This window comes from Muntiacus reevesi, chromosome 1 (assembly GCF_963930625.1).
Source record: "Muntiacus reevesi chromosome 1, mMunRee1.1, whole genome shotgun sequence".
NCBI classification, from domain to species: Eukaryota; Metazoa; Chordata; class Mammalia; order Artiodactyla; family Cervidae; genus Muntiacus; species Muntiacus reevesi.
This window is the reverse complement of record NC_089249.1, coordinates 53,336,677-53,352,222: the sequence shown is the minus strand read 5'-3', so window position 1 is coordinate 53,352,222 and position 15,546 is coordinate 53,336,677. Positions and strand designations below refer to the sequence as shown.

The 15,546-nt window shown below is 60.1% G+C and overlaps 1 protein-coding gene across 1 annotated transcript; it reads left to right on the top strand.

Moving 5' to 3' along the window:
- Positions 1–1,827: 1,827 nt before the first annotated feature.
- SOX10 (SRY-box transcription factor 10) lies at positions 1,828–12,402 on the top strand. The gene is made up of 4 exons (XM_065943727.1): positions 1,828–2,052; positions 2,578–3,086; positions 7,891–8,159; positions 10,596–12,402. The coding sequence occupies exons 2-4, from the start codon at positions 2,656–2,658 to the stop codon at positions 11,297–11,299; spliced, it is 1,404 nt and encodes a 467-aa protein (XP_065799799.1). The 5' UTR covers positions 1,828–2,052; positions 2,578–2,655; the 3' UTR covers positions 11,300–12,402.
- The last annotated feature ends 3,144 nt before the right edge of the window (positions 12,403–15,546 follow it).

Genomic DNA, 15,546 nt, shown 5'->3' with positions numbered 1-15,546 from the left:
GGGAGTCGTGGGACCCCACACCTGCTTCTTACCCTCTGTAACCACCCCTCCCCGCCCCAGAGGGGGTCTCAGGCCGAGTCACGGATGCCACAGACACCACACCTCCTCAAGAGGAGGAACCAAGGGCTGGAAGGATGAGCAGGGACCCACCGGGATCGAGCGATGCCAGGCAGGCGGGCGGCGGGCGGGCCGCAGCGGGTGTCGGAGACTGCCGCGGGCAGCCGGACACGACCGACTGGATGCTCGTCCCTCCGTCCCTCTGTCCATCCAGGGCGGCTCCTCTCTGGGCGGCTCTGAGGCCGGGCGGGCGCTGTTAAAAAGCTTTTTATGTGTGTGTGTGTTAATCACATGATTGCCGTTCACCTGTATTTCGAACAAAGACAGCTCACTGTTTCAAGGCCCCGAACAAGAGTCTGGGCACAGGGAAGAGAAGGGAGGCGGGGGGAGGAGGGTTGGCAGCGCCGGGGGTGGCGTCGAGGAAAACTGGGGGGAGATTGTCCAAGGCCGGCGAGCGAGAGAAAGAGAAAACCCTTATCAAACTCCTAATTCACTGGGCTCCGAGGCCCCAGACACACTGGCCCGATTGTCTGGCTGGTTGTGTGTGCGAGCATGTGTGTGTGTGTGTGTTCCAGTGTCCGCTCCCCCCACCCCCAACATGCCTTCGCCTCGTGTGACTACCTCATTGTGTCCCATTACCCACCCCCTCCAACACCCTTGGCCTTTCCCAAGCATGAGGCCTTGCCTGGACCCCTTTTCCAGCCCTGCTCCAGACGCAACTCTCCCAGGCTGGGCCCGGGGCCTCGCCCAGCCGCTGAGGAACTCAGAACCGTCCGTGGTCATCATCGCGGCCCCAGCTCCATCCGTCCTCCTCACACACCCTCACCTCTGCCTCAGCACCCACCTTTTGAGAAGAGAGGGGCTGCGGTCTTAGAGGCCTGAGAAAGCCTTAGATGATGGGCAGGACAGAAAAATGAAGGAGTCACCCTGCTGGCGGGAGTGGGGTTGAGGGGAGAAGCAGGCAGAGAGGAAGAAGAGGCAGGGCGACTCCTCACCCTTTCTCGGGGTGGGAGAGTGTGGGGTGTCTTGACAACCAGGACTGGGACTCCCCCTACCAGGGTGGAGGGAGTTGGGCCCCAGGAAATGGGGCCCCTAGGAGATTTTCAGACCTACTTGAAGAGGACCCCAGCCCAGCGCGGGCCCAGCCTCCCGCACACTTCAGTCGGTCTCTCTTGAGCCAGCCCAGGCCTTGCAGTGCTGGGTGTCCGGTGAGAGGAGACTGGGGGTGAAGCCTGGGCATCTGCACTGGGCAGGGGGCATCCGGCTGTGCCCCGCTTCACCAGGTATGGACCTGTAATCTTCCTCTCCTGCTGTCCAGGAAAGAGGACAGCCTGGGTGGGGGGTAGGAGGCGGGGTGACACAGGCTGGCACTCAATAAGAGGTCTTAAGTGAAGCAACCAGTGCCACCCCCCCCATGTGACAGAACCGTCACTGCCTTCTCCTCTGCCAGCTGCCCATTCCGACACCTGAGACAGAGGTTGGGGGTCCCAGGTGGGCCCAATTTTCCCCCAAGGGATACGCTGTGACCCTGCCCACCTGCCTCCACAGGCTTTCCCGGCCTGACCACCCCCACTCCCACACCTTCCCAGGATGGGCCTGGGGGCAGCCTGCAGCGCAGGGAGCTGGGGTGGGGGTGCCTGGCGGAGGAGCCCAGAGTGTTGGGGATGAAGGAAAGCGCTGGAGGCTCCACCTTCTGCCCTTCCCTCCCTCCCTCCCTCCCCTCCCCCTCCCCCTCTCCCCCCTCCTTCCTTCCCCAGCCCTCGGCAGCAGCTCAGCGCTCAGTCAGTCTCAGGCTGTCCGGCCAGGGTGGTTGGTGGTGAGGATTCAGGCTCCGTCCTGACGAGGCCCGTGGCCTGAGCCTTGGGGGCCCCCAGCCCCTCCCAATCAGCCCACCAGCGTCCCCCACCCCCAGCCCCCGAGCTGGACCGCACACCTTGGGAAACGGTTTTCCACTTCCTCAGGACGAGCCCTAGACTGGAGGAGAGGTCCGAGGAGGTGAGTGAGTGCGCAGCCCGCTCCTCCCTTCCCGGGGCCCAGGCCTGGGACCCTGCGGTGGGGCGTGGGGCGGAGAGAAGCTGACACCGGCGTCTGCCCCCAGCCCAGTTCCTCTTCTAGTCCCCCCGTCGGGGGTCAGGCGGAAGGGAAAAAGGAAAGGTGAGAGAAAAGGTGGGAAATTCCAGGAGCCAGGATTAGAGCAGAAGAAAGAGTCCGTTTTTCTTCCTTTCCATCAACAAACCTCCACCCAAGAGGAGGTTTTTTAAAAAAAAAAGAAAGAAAGAAAAAAAAACCAAACCCGAACCCACCCACAGCAAGAGGCGGTTGGGACCAGGTGGGGGGAAGACATGGAGGCGGGAGCTAAGAGGCCGAGCCCAGGTCTGGCATGTGCGCGGGCCCCAGGGGCTGCGGTGGGTTTAGGGGCAGCCGGCCGGCCCCACCTTAGGGCTGTGCCTGAGTCGCGTGCCGGGCCGCCGTCGGGGCTGCGCGCACGCCGCCCATTGCGCCCTCCTTCCCGTCGTCCAGGTGAGCGTTGGACTCTTCGCCAGGACCCCGGCGGCGGGCCCCGGGGAGGCGGCGGCGGCGGCGGCGGCCGGGGGCGACATGGCAGAGGAGCAGGACCTGTCCGAGGTGGAGCTGAGCCCCGTGGGCTCCGAGGAGCCGCGCTGCCTGTCCCCGGGGAGCGCGCCCTCGCTGGGACCCGACGGCGGCGGCGGCGGCGGCTCGGGCCTGCGAGCGAGCCCGGGGCCCGGCGAGCTGGGCAAGGTCAAGAAGGAACAGCAGGACGGCGAGGCGGACGATGACAAGTTCCCCGTGTGCATCCGCGAGGCCGTCAGCCAGGTGCTCAGCGGCTACGACTGGACTCTGGTGCCCATGCCGGTGCGCGTCAACGGCGCCAGCAAGAGCAAGCCGCACGTCAAGCGGCCCATGAACGCCTTCATGGTGTGGGCGCAGGCGGCGCGCAGGAAGCTGGCCGACCAGTACCCGCACCTGCACAACGCCGAGCTCAGCAAGACGCTGGGCAAGCTCTGGAGGTGAGCGCCCCCGACCCGCCTCCGGGGAGCTCCCGCCAGGCCCTCTACCCGCGGGTGGAATGGGGCGAGGCGCTCACGGCCTGGGCCCTTCTCCTGGGGCAGCCGCCTCCTCGATGGGACTGGACGGCCAGCTGAGGGATCGGGCCCGCCCTTCCCCCAGTACCCCCTTGGGGTTGCGCTCCCGCCGATCTCCAGCGGCCTAGGCCCCGCTCCCCAGCCAGGGCACCGAGCTGGAAGGCGCCCCCTCGCGGTTGGAATTCTGCCGGTGGCAGGAGCTGGGGCCTGGGCTTCTGAGGAGTGGGCAAGAGTGAAGGTGGAAGGGAGAGAAGGCTGGTGGAGGCATCCACACCATAGTCGTGCACTAACCCCATTCCCGCAGGTGCCACTCAAGGGTGCCACTGCCCCCGGGTCAAAGGGGATGCGAGGGAAACGTCTGGGAAAGAACTGAAGGCCTGGCTGGAGAGGCAGGGAAACTGAGGCAGCCAGCTGGAGAACTGCAGGGCTGAGATGGGGGCAGACAAGGAATTCAGGTCCGGGTCTTTGAAAGGGTGAGGGATGGAGGCCAAGCAGGCCGCTGCCAGTCCCTGTCCTACCCCAGCCTCCTCCTCTGCACCCTTCTGAGCACCGCTCCTTCAGGCCCGGGGCTTCTTCATCCCCCCAGGGAAGGGCATGTATGGAGAGGAGACTCCCCCTCCCACCGGGTCCCAGAGCTGCCAGGCTGGTCTCTTCCCCTCCCTCCCTCTCCCAGTCCAGGCGCCATCTTCCTTTCCAGGGCCCCACCCAGGATTGAGTAACCTCCTACCCCTCTAGCCCTGGAGCTGAGAGCCCTGGCCAGGAGGAACGGCTGGCCCCTTTCCTACCCCGGGTCCCTCAGAGTCCCAGGTTCTCTGGAAGCAGCTCAAACTTTGGGGGAAGAACATGCCCCTGAGAAGGAAGTCAGCCTCACCTCTGGTCTGGGGTTTAGGCTGTTCCCTTGGGAATACGGTGTTGACCAAGGCAACGCCACCCCCTCAAGAAGTCCTGGGCAGCTCAGAAAGAGAACAGGGGTTCCAGAAGGTGAAAGTCTGCAGAGGTTATCTGATTCCCCACTGGACTGTCCAGGAGATAGGCCCAGGAAGGCAGAGGGACTGCCCAGGCCATGTAACAGCTGGTGGCGGAGCTAGGGCCAGAACCAGTTCCCCTGACGCTTCAGCCAGTGGTCTTCCCACACACCATCCTCGGTGACAGAAGTGGGTCACCCCTCCCCTCTACGACACGGTCCGGAGGTTGTGGGGTGAGGGCAGAGGAGAGCAGGAATGAGGAGCATCCTAGCTGCAGAGAGTGTCAGGGGAGCCTGCCACCCCTCCCCTTGCTGGCCCCAACACAGTGGAGCTTGGCCTAGAAGGCCAAAGGCTTAAGGTGGTGGAAGGAGCAGGAAAACCCCCAAGAGGCCCAGAGGAATTCACATCCAGCCCCCTGGGCCTGGCCCTGGCCATGTGTTTGCTAAAGGCCTGGTGCTTCTTCCCCTCCCCCCTCAGCTCTCGGCTCACCCCAGCAGGCCCTGGGCTCAGTGGTCCAACTGCTGCATGGACTCAGAGGGTCTAGCCTTGCCCAGGAGCAGAGGTCGAAGCCAGCTCCTCTGCCCAAGGTCCATCCACATCATGGCAGGGTTTAGCCCAAGCCAGGACCCTTGGTGCCATGGGGCAGAGACGAGCAAGTCAGAGACAGACAACCAGGAGGGAGGCAGACAGGCAGACAGAACAGGCCTTGGGGACCATGAGCAGACCACAGTGTAAGCCCAGTGAGAGCATCAAAGCAAGGATGGACAGCCTCCCACTCACCGCTCCCCGACGCTGTTGCCCAGGATTTAAGGTTGGACCCTCCATCGTCCCTATCTGTCCCTGTTTCCCCAGCCCAGAATCCCAGGTTGGGCTCCTCAAAGGGACTTGTTCCTGACCACCCCTCACCTCAGACTGTGTGCACAGGGGCCCAAGGTGACCCCCAGGGGCCAACCTGAGTGGGGGGCGGGGGGGCAGGCGGAAAACCAGGAAAGCAGGCACTGCTTACTCAGGACCCAACCCCAGCGGTGGGAGGGTGACCAGACAGTGACAAGGATCAAAGACTACGCCAACAGGGGGTGGGCTACCTGGATCCTGGGTGGGGACCCCGGGAGACCTCTGAACTGGGTTAGGCTAGCCCGCCTCTCCAGGGACTTCTCCTGAATTCTGCACCCCCCCACCCCCCATACCGGCTCATGAATCTCAGGCTATCAAGAAGGGGGATGGCTAGCTGGGCAGAACTGGCAATCAGGGGCCCCATACATGAAAAGAGAAAGACATGCAGATAGATTGTGTGGGACGCTGGAAGGGGGTCGATCAGACACACCAGCATCCAGGTCCTGGCTCGCAAGTGGCTAGGGGAGTGTGCCAACCACTAACCTTCAGTGCCCGCCCAGGAAAGGCCTGTTAGATGTTGATCTCATGGTACTGGGGGAGGCGGTGTATTGATTGACCCACCTGGGGAGAATAATTAGAACCAAGAGACAGGAAAGGTGGGGTCACAGGCTGGAACCTCCCCGGACCCTTAGGTGAGCTCCCACGGGAGCAGGTAGAGCAGAGCCAGCGTGCCTCACCATGGAGGCGCCCCCCCACTCAGTTGGGGATTCCAGTTTGGGTGGGGAATCAGCCCACCGCCCCCCCTCCCCATTCCAGACCTTGGAGACCCAGAGGTGAAGAACAAACAAGGTTTGTAGTTAGAGCTGTGGTGACCAAGGGCTGGCACTGGAGTCAAGATGAAATTTGGGATTGGGTTTCTGTGGTAGGGGAGGACGGATTTGGGGTCAGGAAAGAGCCTGAACAGAGCTGAAACTGAAGGTCTGGGTGCAACTGGGGTTGGGTTTGGGGGTGAGATTGGTGTTGGGCTCAAGTTAGGACTGGGGTTGGGGCTGGCAGACCCCACCCTCACCACCTCCCCTGGGTAGGTTTCTCTCCAAGTTAGGGCGCTGCTGGGAACTAGCGCTGGGAGGCGCCAGTGAGGGCAAGTTGGAGTCTTCCCTCTCTTCTAGCCTGTACCCCCCACTCGCACCCCCTGCCCCCTGCCATTTTCTTGTGGATTCACATCTGGTTGCCAGTGGGCAGAGGGCACAGGGAAGGTTTGGGGTGGTAGAGGGAGTGCAGGGTCCCCTGCCATCCTGGGAGCCTCTGTGCCGGGGCCACGGCTGGTTGAGGTGCCCCCATGTGTCACCTCCCCTCCTCACCAGGCACCCACCTTTGGGCCTGCCCCACCCACCCTGGGCTGGCTGCGGCAGGGGAGAGGGTGCAGCTGGGGTCAGAAAGGCTGCATCCGACTCCCAACCCTTGATGGTCTGGGGTCCCCATCCCATCACTCAGCTAGAGGGGCCCTTGGAGAGAGCTGGGCTGGGCTGGACTGGGCTGGGCCGCGGCCTGGGGGGAGGGCAGCCGAGCAGGCTAAGCTGGAGAGGAATGCCGCTGCCCGCTAGGAGGTGCCTGGTATGACCACCCCCTCCCATCCTGGGCAAGGAGGGCCCCACCTTCTCCTGACTGGGTGAAGAGGGCACCCACGGGGGAGGGGGTGCAGCTGGAGAGAGAGGCCCTTTGGGCTAAAGGACAGAGCTGCTCCTGGAGAGTCCCTTATGTCTGGGGGTCCGGGAATCTGTTTCTTCCCCTGAGCCCCTCTTCGAGGCATCCTTCCTGCCCTCCTCACCAGGGGCACCCCAGCCCTGAACTCCCCTGGCCCCACCCCAGGCTGGAATCAGGTGGATGGAGGTACGGTCTGCAGGGGCTGCATTTCACTGGCTGGGCTCAGAGTGGGGAGAGGGTCTCACTGCCCCCGTCCAGGGTCTTGGAAGACAAGAGCTTCCTTTACCTTCTGTCCCTTCCTGGACAAGGAGATACGATCGCCCCGTGAGGTGGGGGTCTGTACGTAGTGAGGGGCACACGCAGCCTGCCCGCCTCGGCCCCACCATGCTGGAATTCACAAAAATGACTCCAGAGTTGAGGGGTTCCACCACAGGTCCTCTTGCCCACCACCTCACAGGCAGCATTAGAGTTGTACATTATCACAGGCAGCATTAGAGTTGGCCATTATCTTGGCCACTCCCACACCTAGAAGTAGGTGTTATCCTCGTTCTGTAGGTGAAGAAACTAAAGCTCAGAGAAGTGACTTGCCCACGGTCACATAGCTGGGAAGTAGCAGACACTGGGCTCTTCCTCCTGTTTGCACACCTCCAGTCCCAGGGAGCTCACCCCCTAACGAGGCAGCCAGCTCCACTTGCAGACGGCTTTGAAGAAAGAGTCTTTGGTGGCTCAGAGGGTAAGGCGTCTGCCTACAATGCGGGAGAGCCGGGTGCAATCCCTGGGTCGAGAAGATCTCCTGGAGAAGGAAATGGCAACCCACTCCAGTATTCTGGCCTGGAAAATCCTGTGGATGGAGGAGCCTGGTAGGCTACAGTCCATGAGGTCGCAAAGAGTTGGTCACGACTGAGCGACTTCACTTTTCAAACTGAAGGAAGCTCTGTGCCTCTTGTAAGCTCTATTCTAACCCCATCCTCAGGGACTGCCTGGAGCGGCAGGGTGGTTCTTCTCTCACATGCCAGTCCCTGAGAGGTTTGGGGGCAGAGATGGCTGCCCTCTGAGGCTGCGGTGCTTTGGGCTCACATCCTCCAGTCCCTAGATCAGACAGCGCGACTCCCACCCGGGACCCTGCCCTCCAGTCTCCCCCAGCCCCCCCAGGGCTTCATTTCTTCCAGGGCAGGCACTCATGGTGGCCCCTCTGCTGTCTCCCCACCCCAACCACCCCACCCCAGGCTGCTGAACGAGAGCGACAAGCGCCCCTTCATTGAGGAGGCCGAGCGGCTGCGGATGCAGCACAAGAAGGACCACCCAGACTACAAGTACCAGCCGCGGAGACGGAAGAACGGGAAGGCGGCCCAGGGAGAGGCGGAGTGCCCAGGCGGGGAGGCTGAGCAGGGCGGAGCGGCCGCCATTCAGGCCCACTACAAGAGCGCCCACCTGGACCACCGGCACCCGGGCGAGGGCTCCCCGATGTCAGACGGAAACCCCGAGCACCCCTCGGGTGAGCCTGGGGCTGGGAGGAGGCTGTGGGCGGCGGGGAGAGGCAAAGGCTGGAGCAGGACTTGAGACCCGAGGCTCTGGAAAGGGCTGGCCAGGCTGTCGTGGCCCAGCTGGGCTGCAGGGGCCCACTGGCAGTTCAGAGCAGGCTCAGGTGTCGGGGGAGGCGGCTGGGCAAGGGGGCTCTGGCCAGGACTGCTAGGAGGGGGCACTGGTTCGGGGTGAAGAGACCCGTGAAGGAGGCCAATGGAGGCCAGTGGGCGAGTTACACCAGAGAAAGGTGGGACAGGACGATTCTGAGACGGGAGGGCAGAGCACATTGCCTCTCCCCCACCTCCCAGTCTGACAGGGGAGACACAGCATGTGATGTTGCACGGAGGAGCCAGACGCAGGGCCTCCTGTTTCATTCTCATTGGTGATGAGCGCAGCTAGCGTTAATTGAGCACTTACTGTGTGCCAGGTACTGTGCTTCTTGCTTTCTGTATGTTCACTCATTCAGTCTGTCTAAACTGTGATGAGACAGCCACACTGCCGCTCAGACCTCAACTGTGTGGCAAATCACTCTCATGCTACAGAGTAGACTCTACAGGAAGCTGAGGGTAACTTGCCATGTAGCTGAGGGCTCCAGGGCCTCTGCGGGCACTTGTGTTTGTAGCATACAGAACACCATGCTTGGGGCCAGGCACATGGCAAGTGTCAGTGAGCAGAGCTCTGCCTTCAGAAGACGCACTCCGAGTCCTCCTCTGTGCCAGACCTGGAAGCAGACACCAGGCGTCCAAATGAGACACCACGGTCCCTGGAGCCTCCTGTCGCTTCCCATGGTCCGTGGTCCCTCAGGAGCCCACATCCCTTCTATAGAGGGATGAGCAGTGATGAAAACACGTGAATTAAGTACAGGAAGAATCAAGGGCACGTGAAGCCCATGCAAGACCCAGAAGGGGCATGACCTGTAGGGAGGAGTCACCCCCCGTCCACCCAGTCAGTCTCCAAAAATATCCAGCTGCCCACCAGACTCTGGTCAAGAAAGCTTCCAGAAGGAGGCTATGTCCTCAGCTGCTTGGTATCATCTCTGTTTTACTGATAAGGAAACTGATAAGAGAAGATAGGGGGTCAGCCCAGGGTCACACAGTAAGTGACAGAGCAAGAATTCAAACTCAGAGTCCAGATCTTTTCAGCACAGGATTCAGCACTGCCTCTGGTCTGATGGAGGAGGCACAGGCCTGCCCTCAAGGAGCGCCTAGCTTGCTAGACCATGAACACGTTCTCTGTCCGAAGGGATGTCCCGTCCAGCCATCCCTCCCTCACACTCCTTTGGAGATTCGGGGGGTATACACACACCAGAAGACCCTGGTCCATGTATAGAACCAGCTCACTCTATTACTGTGGGTCTGGCTTTCTCTTCCCCATAAACGGCCCAGCTACTCCTCCTGCCTGAGCTCTTCCCCACGTCCCCAGGGCAGGGCGAGCGGCGTCCTCCACTGGTCTTCTGAGCCCCTCACCCATCCTCACCACAGCACCTGTGATGCTGCCCTCCAGCCCTGGGTGGGTCCCTGGATCCCCCCCCCAAGACCAGGAGCTTGTGCAGACAGGAACCATTTGACTTGTTTTGTATTCCCCTATGCCTGGCAACCGTGCCTGGCACTTAGTGGTGCCCCCTAAGTGTTTGCTGAATGAACCTGGGAAGGGGCTAATGGGCAGATGAAGGAATGGGGTAGCACAGGTCACTCACCTCAGTACTTTCCTGGGCGGGCAGGGAGAAGGCAACTGGAGGGATAGTGGGCCGCGTGGTGCGTGATGGGAGCTGAGAGCGCGATTGGGGGCGCTGGGTGGGAGGGAAGGTTTCCTTAAATAAAGGGCACTTGAGGTGGCCTTGGGCAGAGGGATGGGGTTGGAGGTGACACATCACCCTTCAGGCCCCAGGGTGGCAGAGGTGTACAGATGACCCAGCCAACGTGATAAGGGCCAGAGAGGTGAGCAGGGCGGGCGACCAGCAGAGGCCGAGTGTGCTTAAGAGAGAGCGGGCGAGTCAGGCCTACGGGCCAGACCCCATCGGGCTACACAGCTGAGGGGCGCCGGGAGGGCAGCCGACTTCAGCTGGTGTGAGGAAGCACCTTCCAACGCGGAAAACGGAAACTTGCTCAAAATGAAGCAGGCCTCTCTGGGAGGGGGTGGGGGCGAGATAGGGGAGTCCTATCCTGGTAGGAGAAAAGACGCATTCCTAGGACTGGGGAATTTCATAAATGATTGGACATCAACCCAAGATCATTACATAGCCAAATGCCACCGCAGGCCGCCCTGAACATGTTAAAATGAACAAGGCCATGCCGTGATGGATCCTCAGCCTCCTGGAGGCATCGCGTCTGAAAGTGAACCATCAGCTGCTGACCTCTGTTCCTGCTTCCTCTCTCTTTCTCTCTCTCTGTCTCCCTTCACCCTCTAGGCCAGAGCCATGGCCCGCCCACCCCTCCGACCACCCCAAAGACAGAGCTGCAGTCAGGCAAGGCAGACCCCAAGCGGGATGGGCGCTCCCTGGGGGAGGGCGGGAAGCCTCACATCGACTTCGGCAACGTGGACATCGGTGAGATCAGCCATGAGGTAATGTCCAACATGGAGACCTTCGACGTGGCCGAGTTGGACCAGTACCTGCCGCCCAACGGGCACCCGGGCCACGTGGGCAGCTACTCGGCAGCTGGCTATGGGCTGGGCAGCGCCCTGGCTGTGGCCAGTGGACACTCGGCCTGGATCTCCAAGCCTCCAGGCGTGGCTCTGCCCACGGTCTCGCCGCCTGGCGTGGACGCCAAAGCTCAGGTGAAGACGGAGACCGCGGGGCCCCAGGGGCCCCCGCACTACACCGACCAGCCGTCCACCTCGCAGATCGCCTACACCTCCCTCAGTCTGCCCCACTACGGCTCCGCCTTCCCCTCCATCTCCCGCCCCCAGTTTGACTACTCTGACCATCAGCCCTCAGGACCCTATTATGGCCACTCGGGCCAGACCTCTGGCCTCTACTCGGCCTTCTCCTACATGGGGCCCTCGCAGCGGCCCCTCTACACGGCCATCTCTGACCCCAGCCCCTCGGGGCCCCAGTCCCACAGCCCCACACACTGGGAGCAGCCAGTATATACGACGCTGTCCCGGCCATAGAAGGGGGCCTCACACCCCTGTCACCACCCGGCTCGCCCTGCCCTTTCCCCCAGCCCTCGCGCCCTCTTCCTCGCCCATCTCAGGCCTGGTGGCGGCAGAGGAGGAGGCTGCAGAGGCTGACAGCTGAGGGGAAGGCCTTCTGTTTGGCTCACTGCCTTTGATGACCCCACCCCGTCCTACCCAGGCTCCGGCCCAGGCACAGCCCTGGGCTACTCGGCTGGGCAGAGGAGAAGGAGGTAGCTTGTTGCCCCTAAACTGAAAAATGAGGGGCTGTACCTTCCCCCCCAGGAATGACCCTCGATCCCAGGATCTGAGCAGGCTCCGCCTACCCTCCTCTGGGAGGGTGAAGCACCCAGGGTCGGTCGGATGGGAATCGGAGGCCTGGCTACCCTGTCCTGTGTTTCCTCTTATGCGAGGAATAGGGGGTCTGACCTAACCCGTGAAGCCAGGCCACGTGTTTGAAGAGCAGGGCCAACCAGAAACCTGCGTCAGGGGCTGGGGCGGGCTCCGTCTGCCCCTCGGGGGGCTGAGGATAGCTTTGAACCGCCTTGAGGGAGTGGGGGTGGGATGGGGGCTCAGAGGGAGGTCTCCTCAACCCTTCAGTGCCCCCCTCCCCTCCTGAACACAGGAAGGAATTGGCACAGAGGCCCTCAGATCCATTTCAGTGCCAATAACCTCATTCTTTGTCTGATGGAGCAAAGGGCCAGGTCCCACTCCAGGACAACCTTCCGACTTTGAGGCACACCCAGGACGTGAGCAGGCCGGGACCCCAGGAAAGGATTCGGAGACAATTCACAGAGCCTTCCTCCCGGCTCCCACCAGCCCCCCGCCCCCCAACCTCACCAGGCTCTGTGGTCCTTGCGTTCTCAGCCCCAACTCCTTGGGCTTCCCAGAGAGTTAGAGCTGCTCAGGCCCAAACCCTCGACTCCAAGGGGAGACCCAGGGCCCAGCACCCTGGTTGCTGGCAGCAGGCTGAAGACACTAAACTCCTGACATGTACATGCTGCCCTGGCCTTTTCCCCTTTGCCTCCCGGTGGTATTTGAATAAAGTATGTAGCTCTCTTCTGCCCCCATTTTCCTATTCTGCAGCCCTCCACCCCCAAGTCCACATGTAACTCATTACTGCCCCCCCCTTATTTATCTCAGTAGCTCCCTCTATCCCCCTCCCCTCTGCTAGGTACTCCAGCCCCTATTAACTCTGCATTAAACATTCCACATAATAAAATTAAAGGTTCCGGTTACCTGCTTGGTGGGCCTGACCTGGTCTCTTATCCCTGCACCCTGCTCCTTCAAATGCTTTCTGAAAGTAGCTAGAGGGTAGAATGCAAAGGACAGATAATCCAAAGCTTCCCCTCTCTCTTGCCCAGTGCAGTAGCTCAGGACAGCTGGCGTCACAGTGGGGTCAGCGGGTGCTCAGAACTAAGGCCTCAGACTGGAGCTCTGCACCCAGCCCACCGGTGTCCACACTGCAGATGGGCCACTCAGCTGGAACTCGGCGTGAGTGCCTTCCAAGCAGCCCATTCTCACCCAGCAGAGAAGGGGCCTTGCAAAGACTTCAAGGAACAAGAATGTGAAAGGTAGATCAGGTCTGAGGTCTTGCTGTCTGCAGTCAGTAGACCTGGTCCTTTAGGACGGGTGAGTGGGCCTTCTCTCACTGTACCTTCCACTTGCCACCTCCCCCAGCAGCACAAACACACACAGGTCCACACCAGGATCTAGCAGCTGCCCATGTCTAAGTATAAACTACGATGGCAGACATACCATCTAATCCTTTGGGGCTTCCCCCCCCAAAAGCTCTTTGCTCAGCAGAATTCCAACCTGCACTCTGGGACCCGGGGCTCCTCCACCTCAGGGACAGGGTAAATCTTTTCTCTACACTCCATCAATGGACAGCTCTGATGGCTAAAGTCTCCCCTTCCACCCAGTTCATAGAGACACTAATAGCTCCCATGTACTGGGTGCTCCCTGGCCGAGTGCTTTACATCCTTCTGGCCTATGAGGGAGTGAGCCCAATCGTTATCCCCATTTCCCAGACACGGACTTGACACTTTGAGAGGTGGGTGCTAAGAAGTGCTGGTACAGAATCTGAAGCCAGCTGACTCCAAACCTTGAACCTTAACCATCGTCTCTTCCACCTACCCTATTTCCGCTTGTAATCTGAGGCTGTGCTTCCTTCACGGCTCCAGACCAGCATCCCTAGATCCAGTATCCATTTCTTCTGTCTGTGGGCTCCAGCCCCTCACCTCCTAGTCAGGACCTCAGGTGGGAGAGGGGGCACCAAGAACTAGCCCAGTCCTCCAGGGTGGCCAGACCACCACTTGGAAGCTGTGTCCTGCAAGCTCTTCAGGCCACTTCGCCAAAACCGCTGACTCCCATGAAACGTAGTGGTAACTACAAATCCTTCCTCTTGATAAAACCTGCAGCCAAGTTGGACCACCCTGAACTGTATGCAAGTGGTTTTCTGCTGCTTGGCTGTCGTTGTATTGTAGATAAATGCGGGATTTTTTTACTGGTCTTAAACAGATTTCATCTTTTTGCATTTGACCATTTCCCCACCTATGTTAGATCCTTCGAATTCTGAATCCAGTTTATAGCTCTCCCGAGCTTCATGTTTGAAACTCAAATATCCTCATTCAGGTTACTAATGAAAAAAGATTGGAATGAGAGGGACAGACCCTGTGACCACCACCGAAAACCTCTCCATTCTATCAGCTATACTTGGAAAGCTGTCCAGACAATTCTCAATCTAATTATGTCACCTTGAGGTACCTTCTTCTCTATCACAACCACAGACTGCCTAATGCCTTGTTCCAATCAAGGTTCCCTCTATCTGTGGCATTCCTCCAACCTACCAGGCTGGTAACCATTGGAAAAAAGAAAATTCGGTTCACTTGGTGATATCCTTAGAAACCCTATGCTAGCTCCAGAATCTTTTTATTATCCAAGTGTTTTCAAATATGCAATAGCCTATTCTGGAATTTCATTAGGGGGTCAATCAGTAATGCGCTCCTACTTCTTACAACCTCCCTTTTCCTCTATTGAGAAGCAGGACATTAGTCCATTTCTAGCCTGTCCAGTGTTTCCTATGTGCTCCTGTGTTCTCTGGGATTGTGGACGTGGAGCGGGCAGGGCAGGTGGGAGGGGCTACATCAAAAAGATGAAATCACCACCTGCATGACCTCAACGAGACTGGAGAGTCACTGGGAACACGGGAGGAGAGGGAATGGCCTGCAGAAGTCAGAAGACATGGCTTGTGCTCATTCCTTAGACCTGAGATTCCGGATGAGCTCGGGCCTCAGTCAAGTAGTGGCTCCGCAGTAAACAGAGAAGGGACAGGTGTATCTGGAGAGGGTCGAGATGGTGCCCTGGCCGGGCCAGCTGAGTGGCGAGGGCCTAACTCCGTGAAAGTGGAGAATGGAGGGGGCAGGTGGGAGGGTAAACACCCCTTTCTCCATCTCTCCTCTACACCCTATCCCCTAAGGGTTAACCCCCTCCCTCCCCCAGTCCCTCTCTCCTCCGCCACCCCAGCCCCATCTCCCTTTAATCACATCTGATACTGAGCGGCCCAGCAGGAACAAAGAGACCATTTAGAGAAACGGGGCCGAGAAAGTGACCCCCGCACTCTGGGGCGGCCGCCTGGATGCCAGCACAAAGGCGGCATTTCAGAGCTGAAATTTCAGCACCCAACTTGATTAAAGGATTCCACAGGCTTGGAGGAGGGTGGAAGGGGGTGCGAAGTCCACTGCTCCCTGAATTAACCCTTCTCCAGAGCAGCCAACACCCCTCCCATGCCTGGGGATGCTCGTCACTTCCACCCTATCCAGGGTGCACCCGCCCCAGGGGCCTCGCCACTTGCAGAGGTCAGGCAGGCCTGGCTCTTCCTCTTCCTGGAAGTGGGGGCTGGCAGCAGACTGAAGGTCAAGGCTGGAATATTCAGGGAGATGGGTTTCCTTCCCATCCCTATTGGTGTCAGTATACATCCTCTCCTTGTTGTCTGCCCCCGCACCCCAAGGGAGGGAGGAGCCAGTGTGATCAACTGGATTTAATGTCATGCCTTGAACCCAGAAGCCCTGCTGCCCTGCCCACCATCACCCCAGCACCCATCCCAGTGAAGGCCCTGGAGGGATCAGGGTCTCCACACAGAAGGGAAAGGAGAGGGTATGGGTGTGGCAGACCAGATGGGTGGGTCATGGAGAACAGACTGGTGTATGGGGAGTGGTCTGACAGGTGGGGAATGGGAGGGGTGG

Bases quoted from the DNA above. Each gene is read 5' to 3' on its own strand.
- SOX10 (XM_065943727.1), top strand. From the start codon at position 2,656: ATGGCAGAGGAGCAGGACCTGTCCGAGGTGGAGCTGAGCCCCGTGGGC. The intron at 3,087-7,890 runs GTGAGCGCCCCC...ACCCCACCCCAG, and splicing joins ACGCTGGGCAAGCTCTGGAG to GCTGCTGAACGAGAGCGACA. The intron at 8,160-10,595 runs GTGAGCCTGGGG...TTCACCCTCTAG, and splicing joins AAACCCCGAGCACCCCTCGG to GCCAGAGCCATGGCCCGCCC.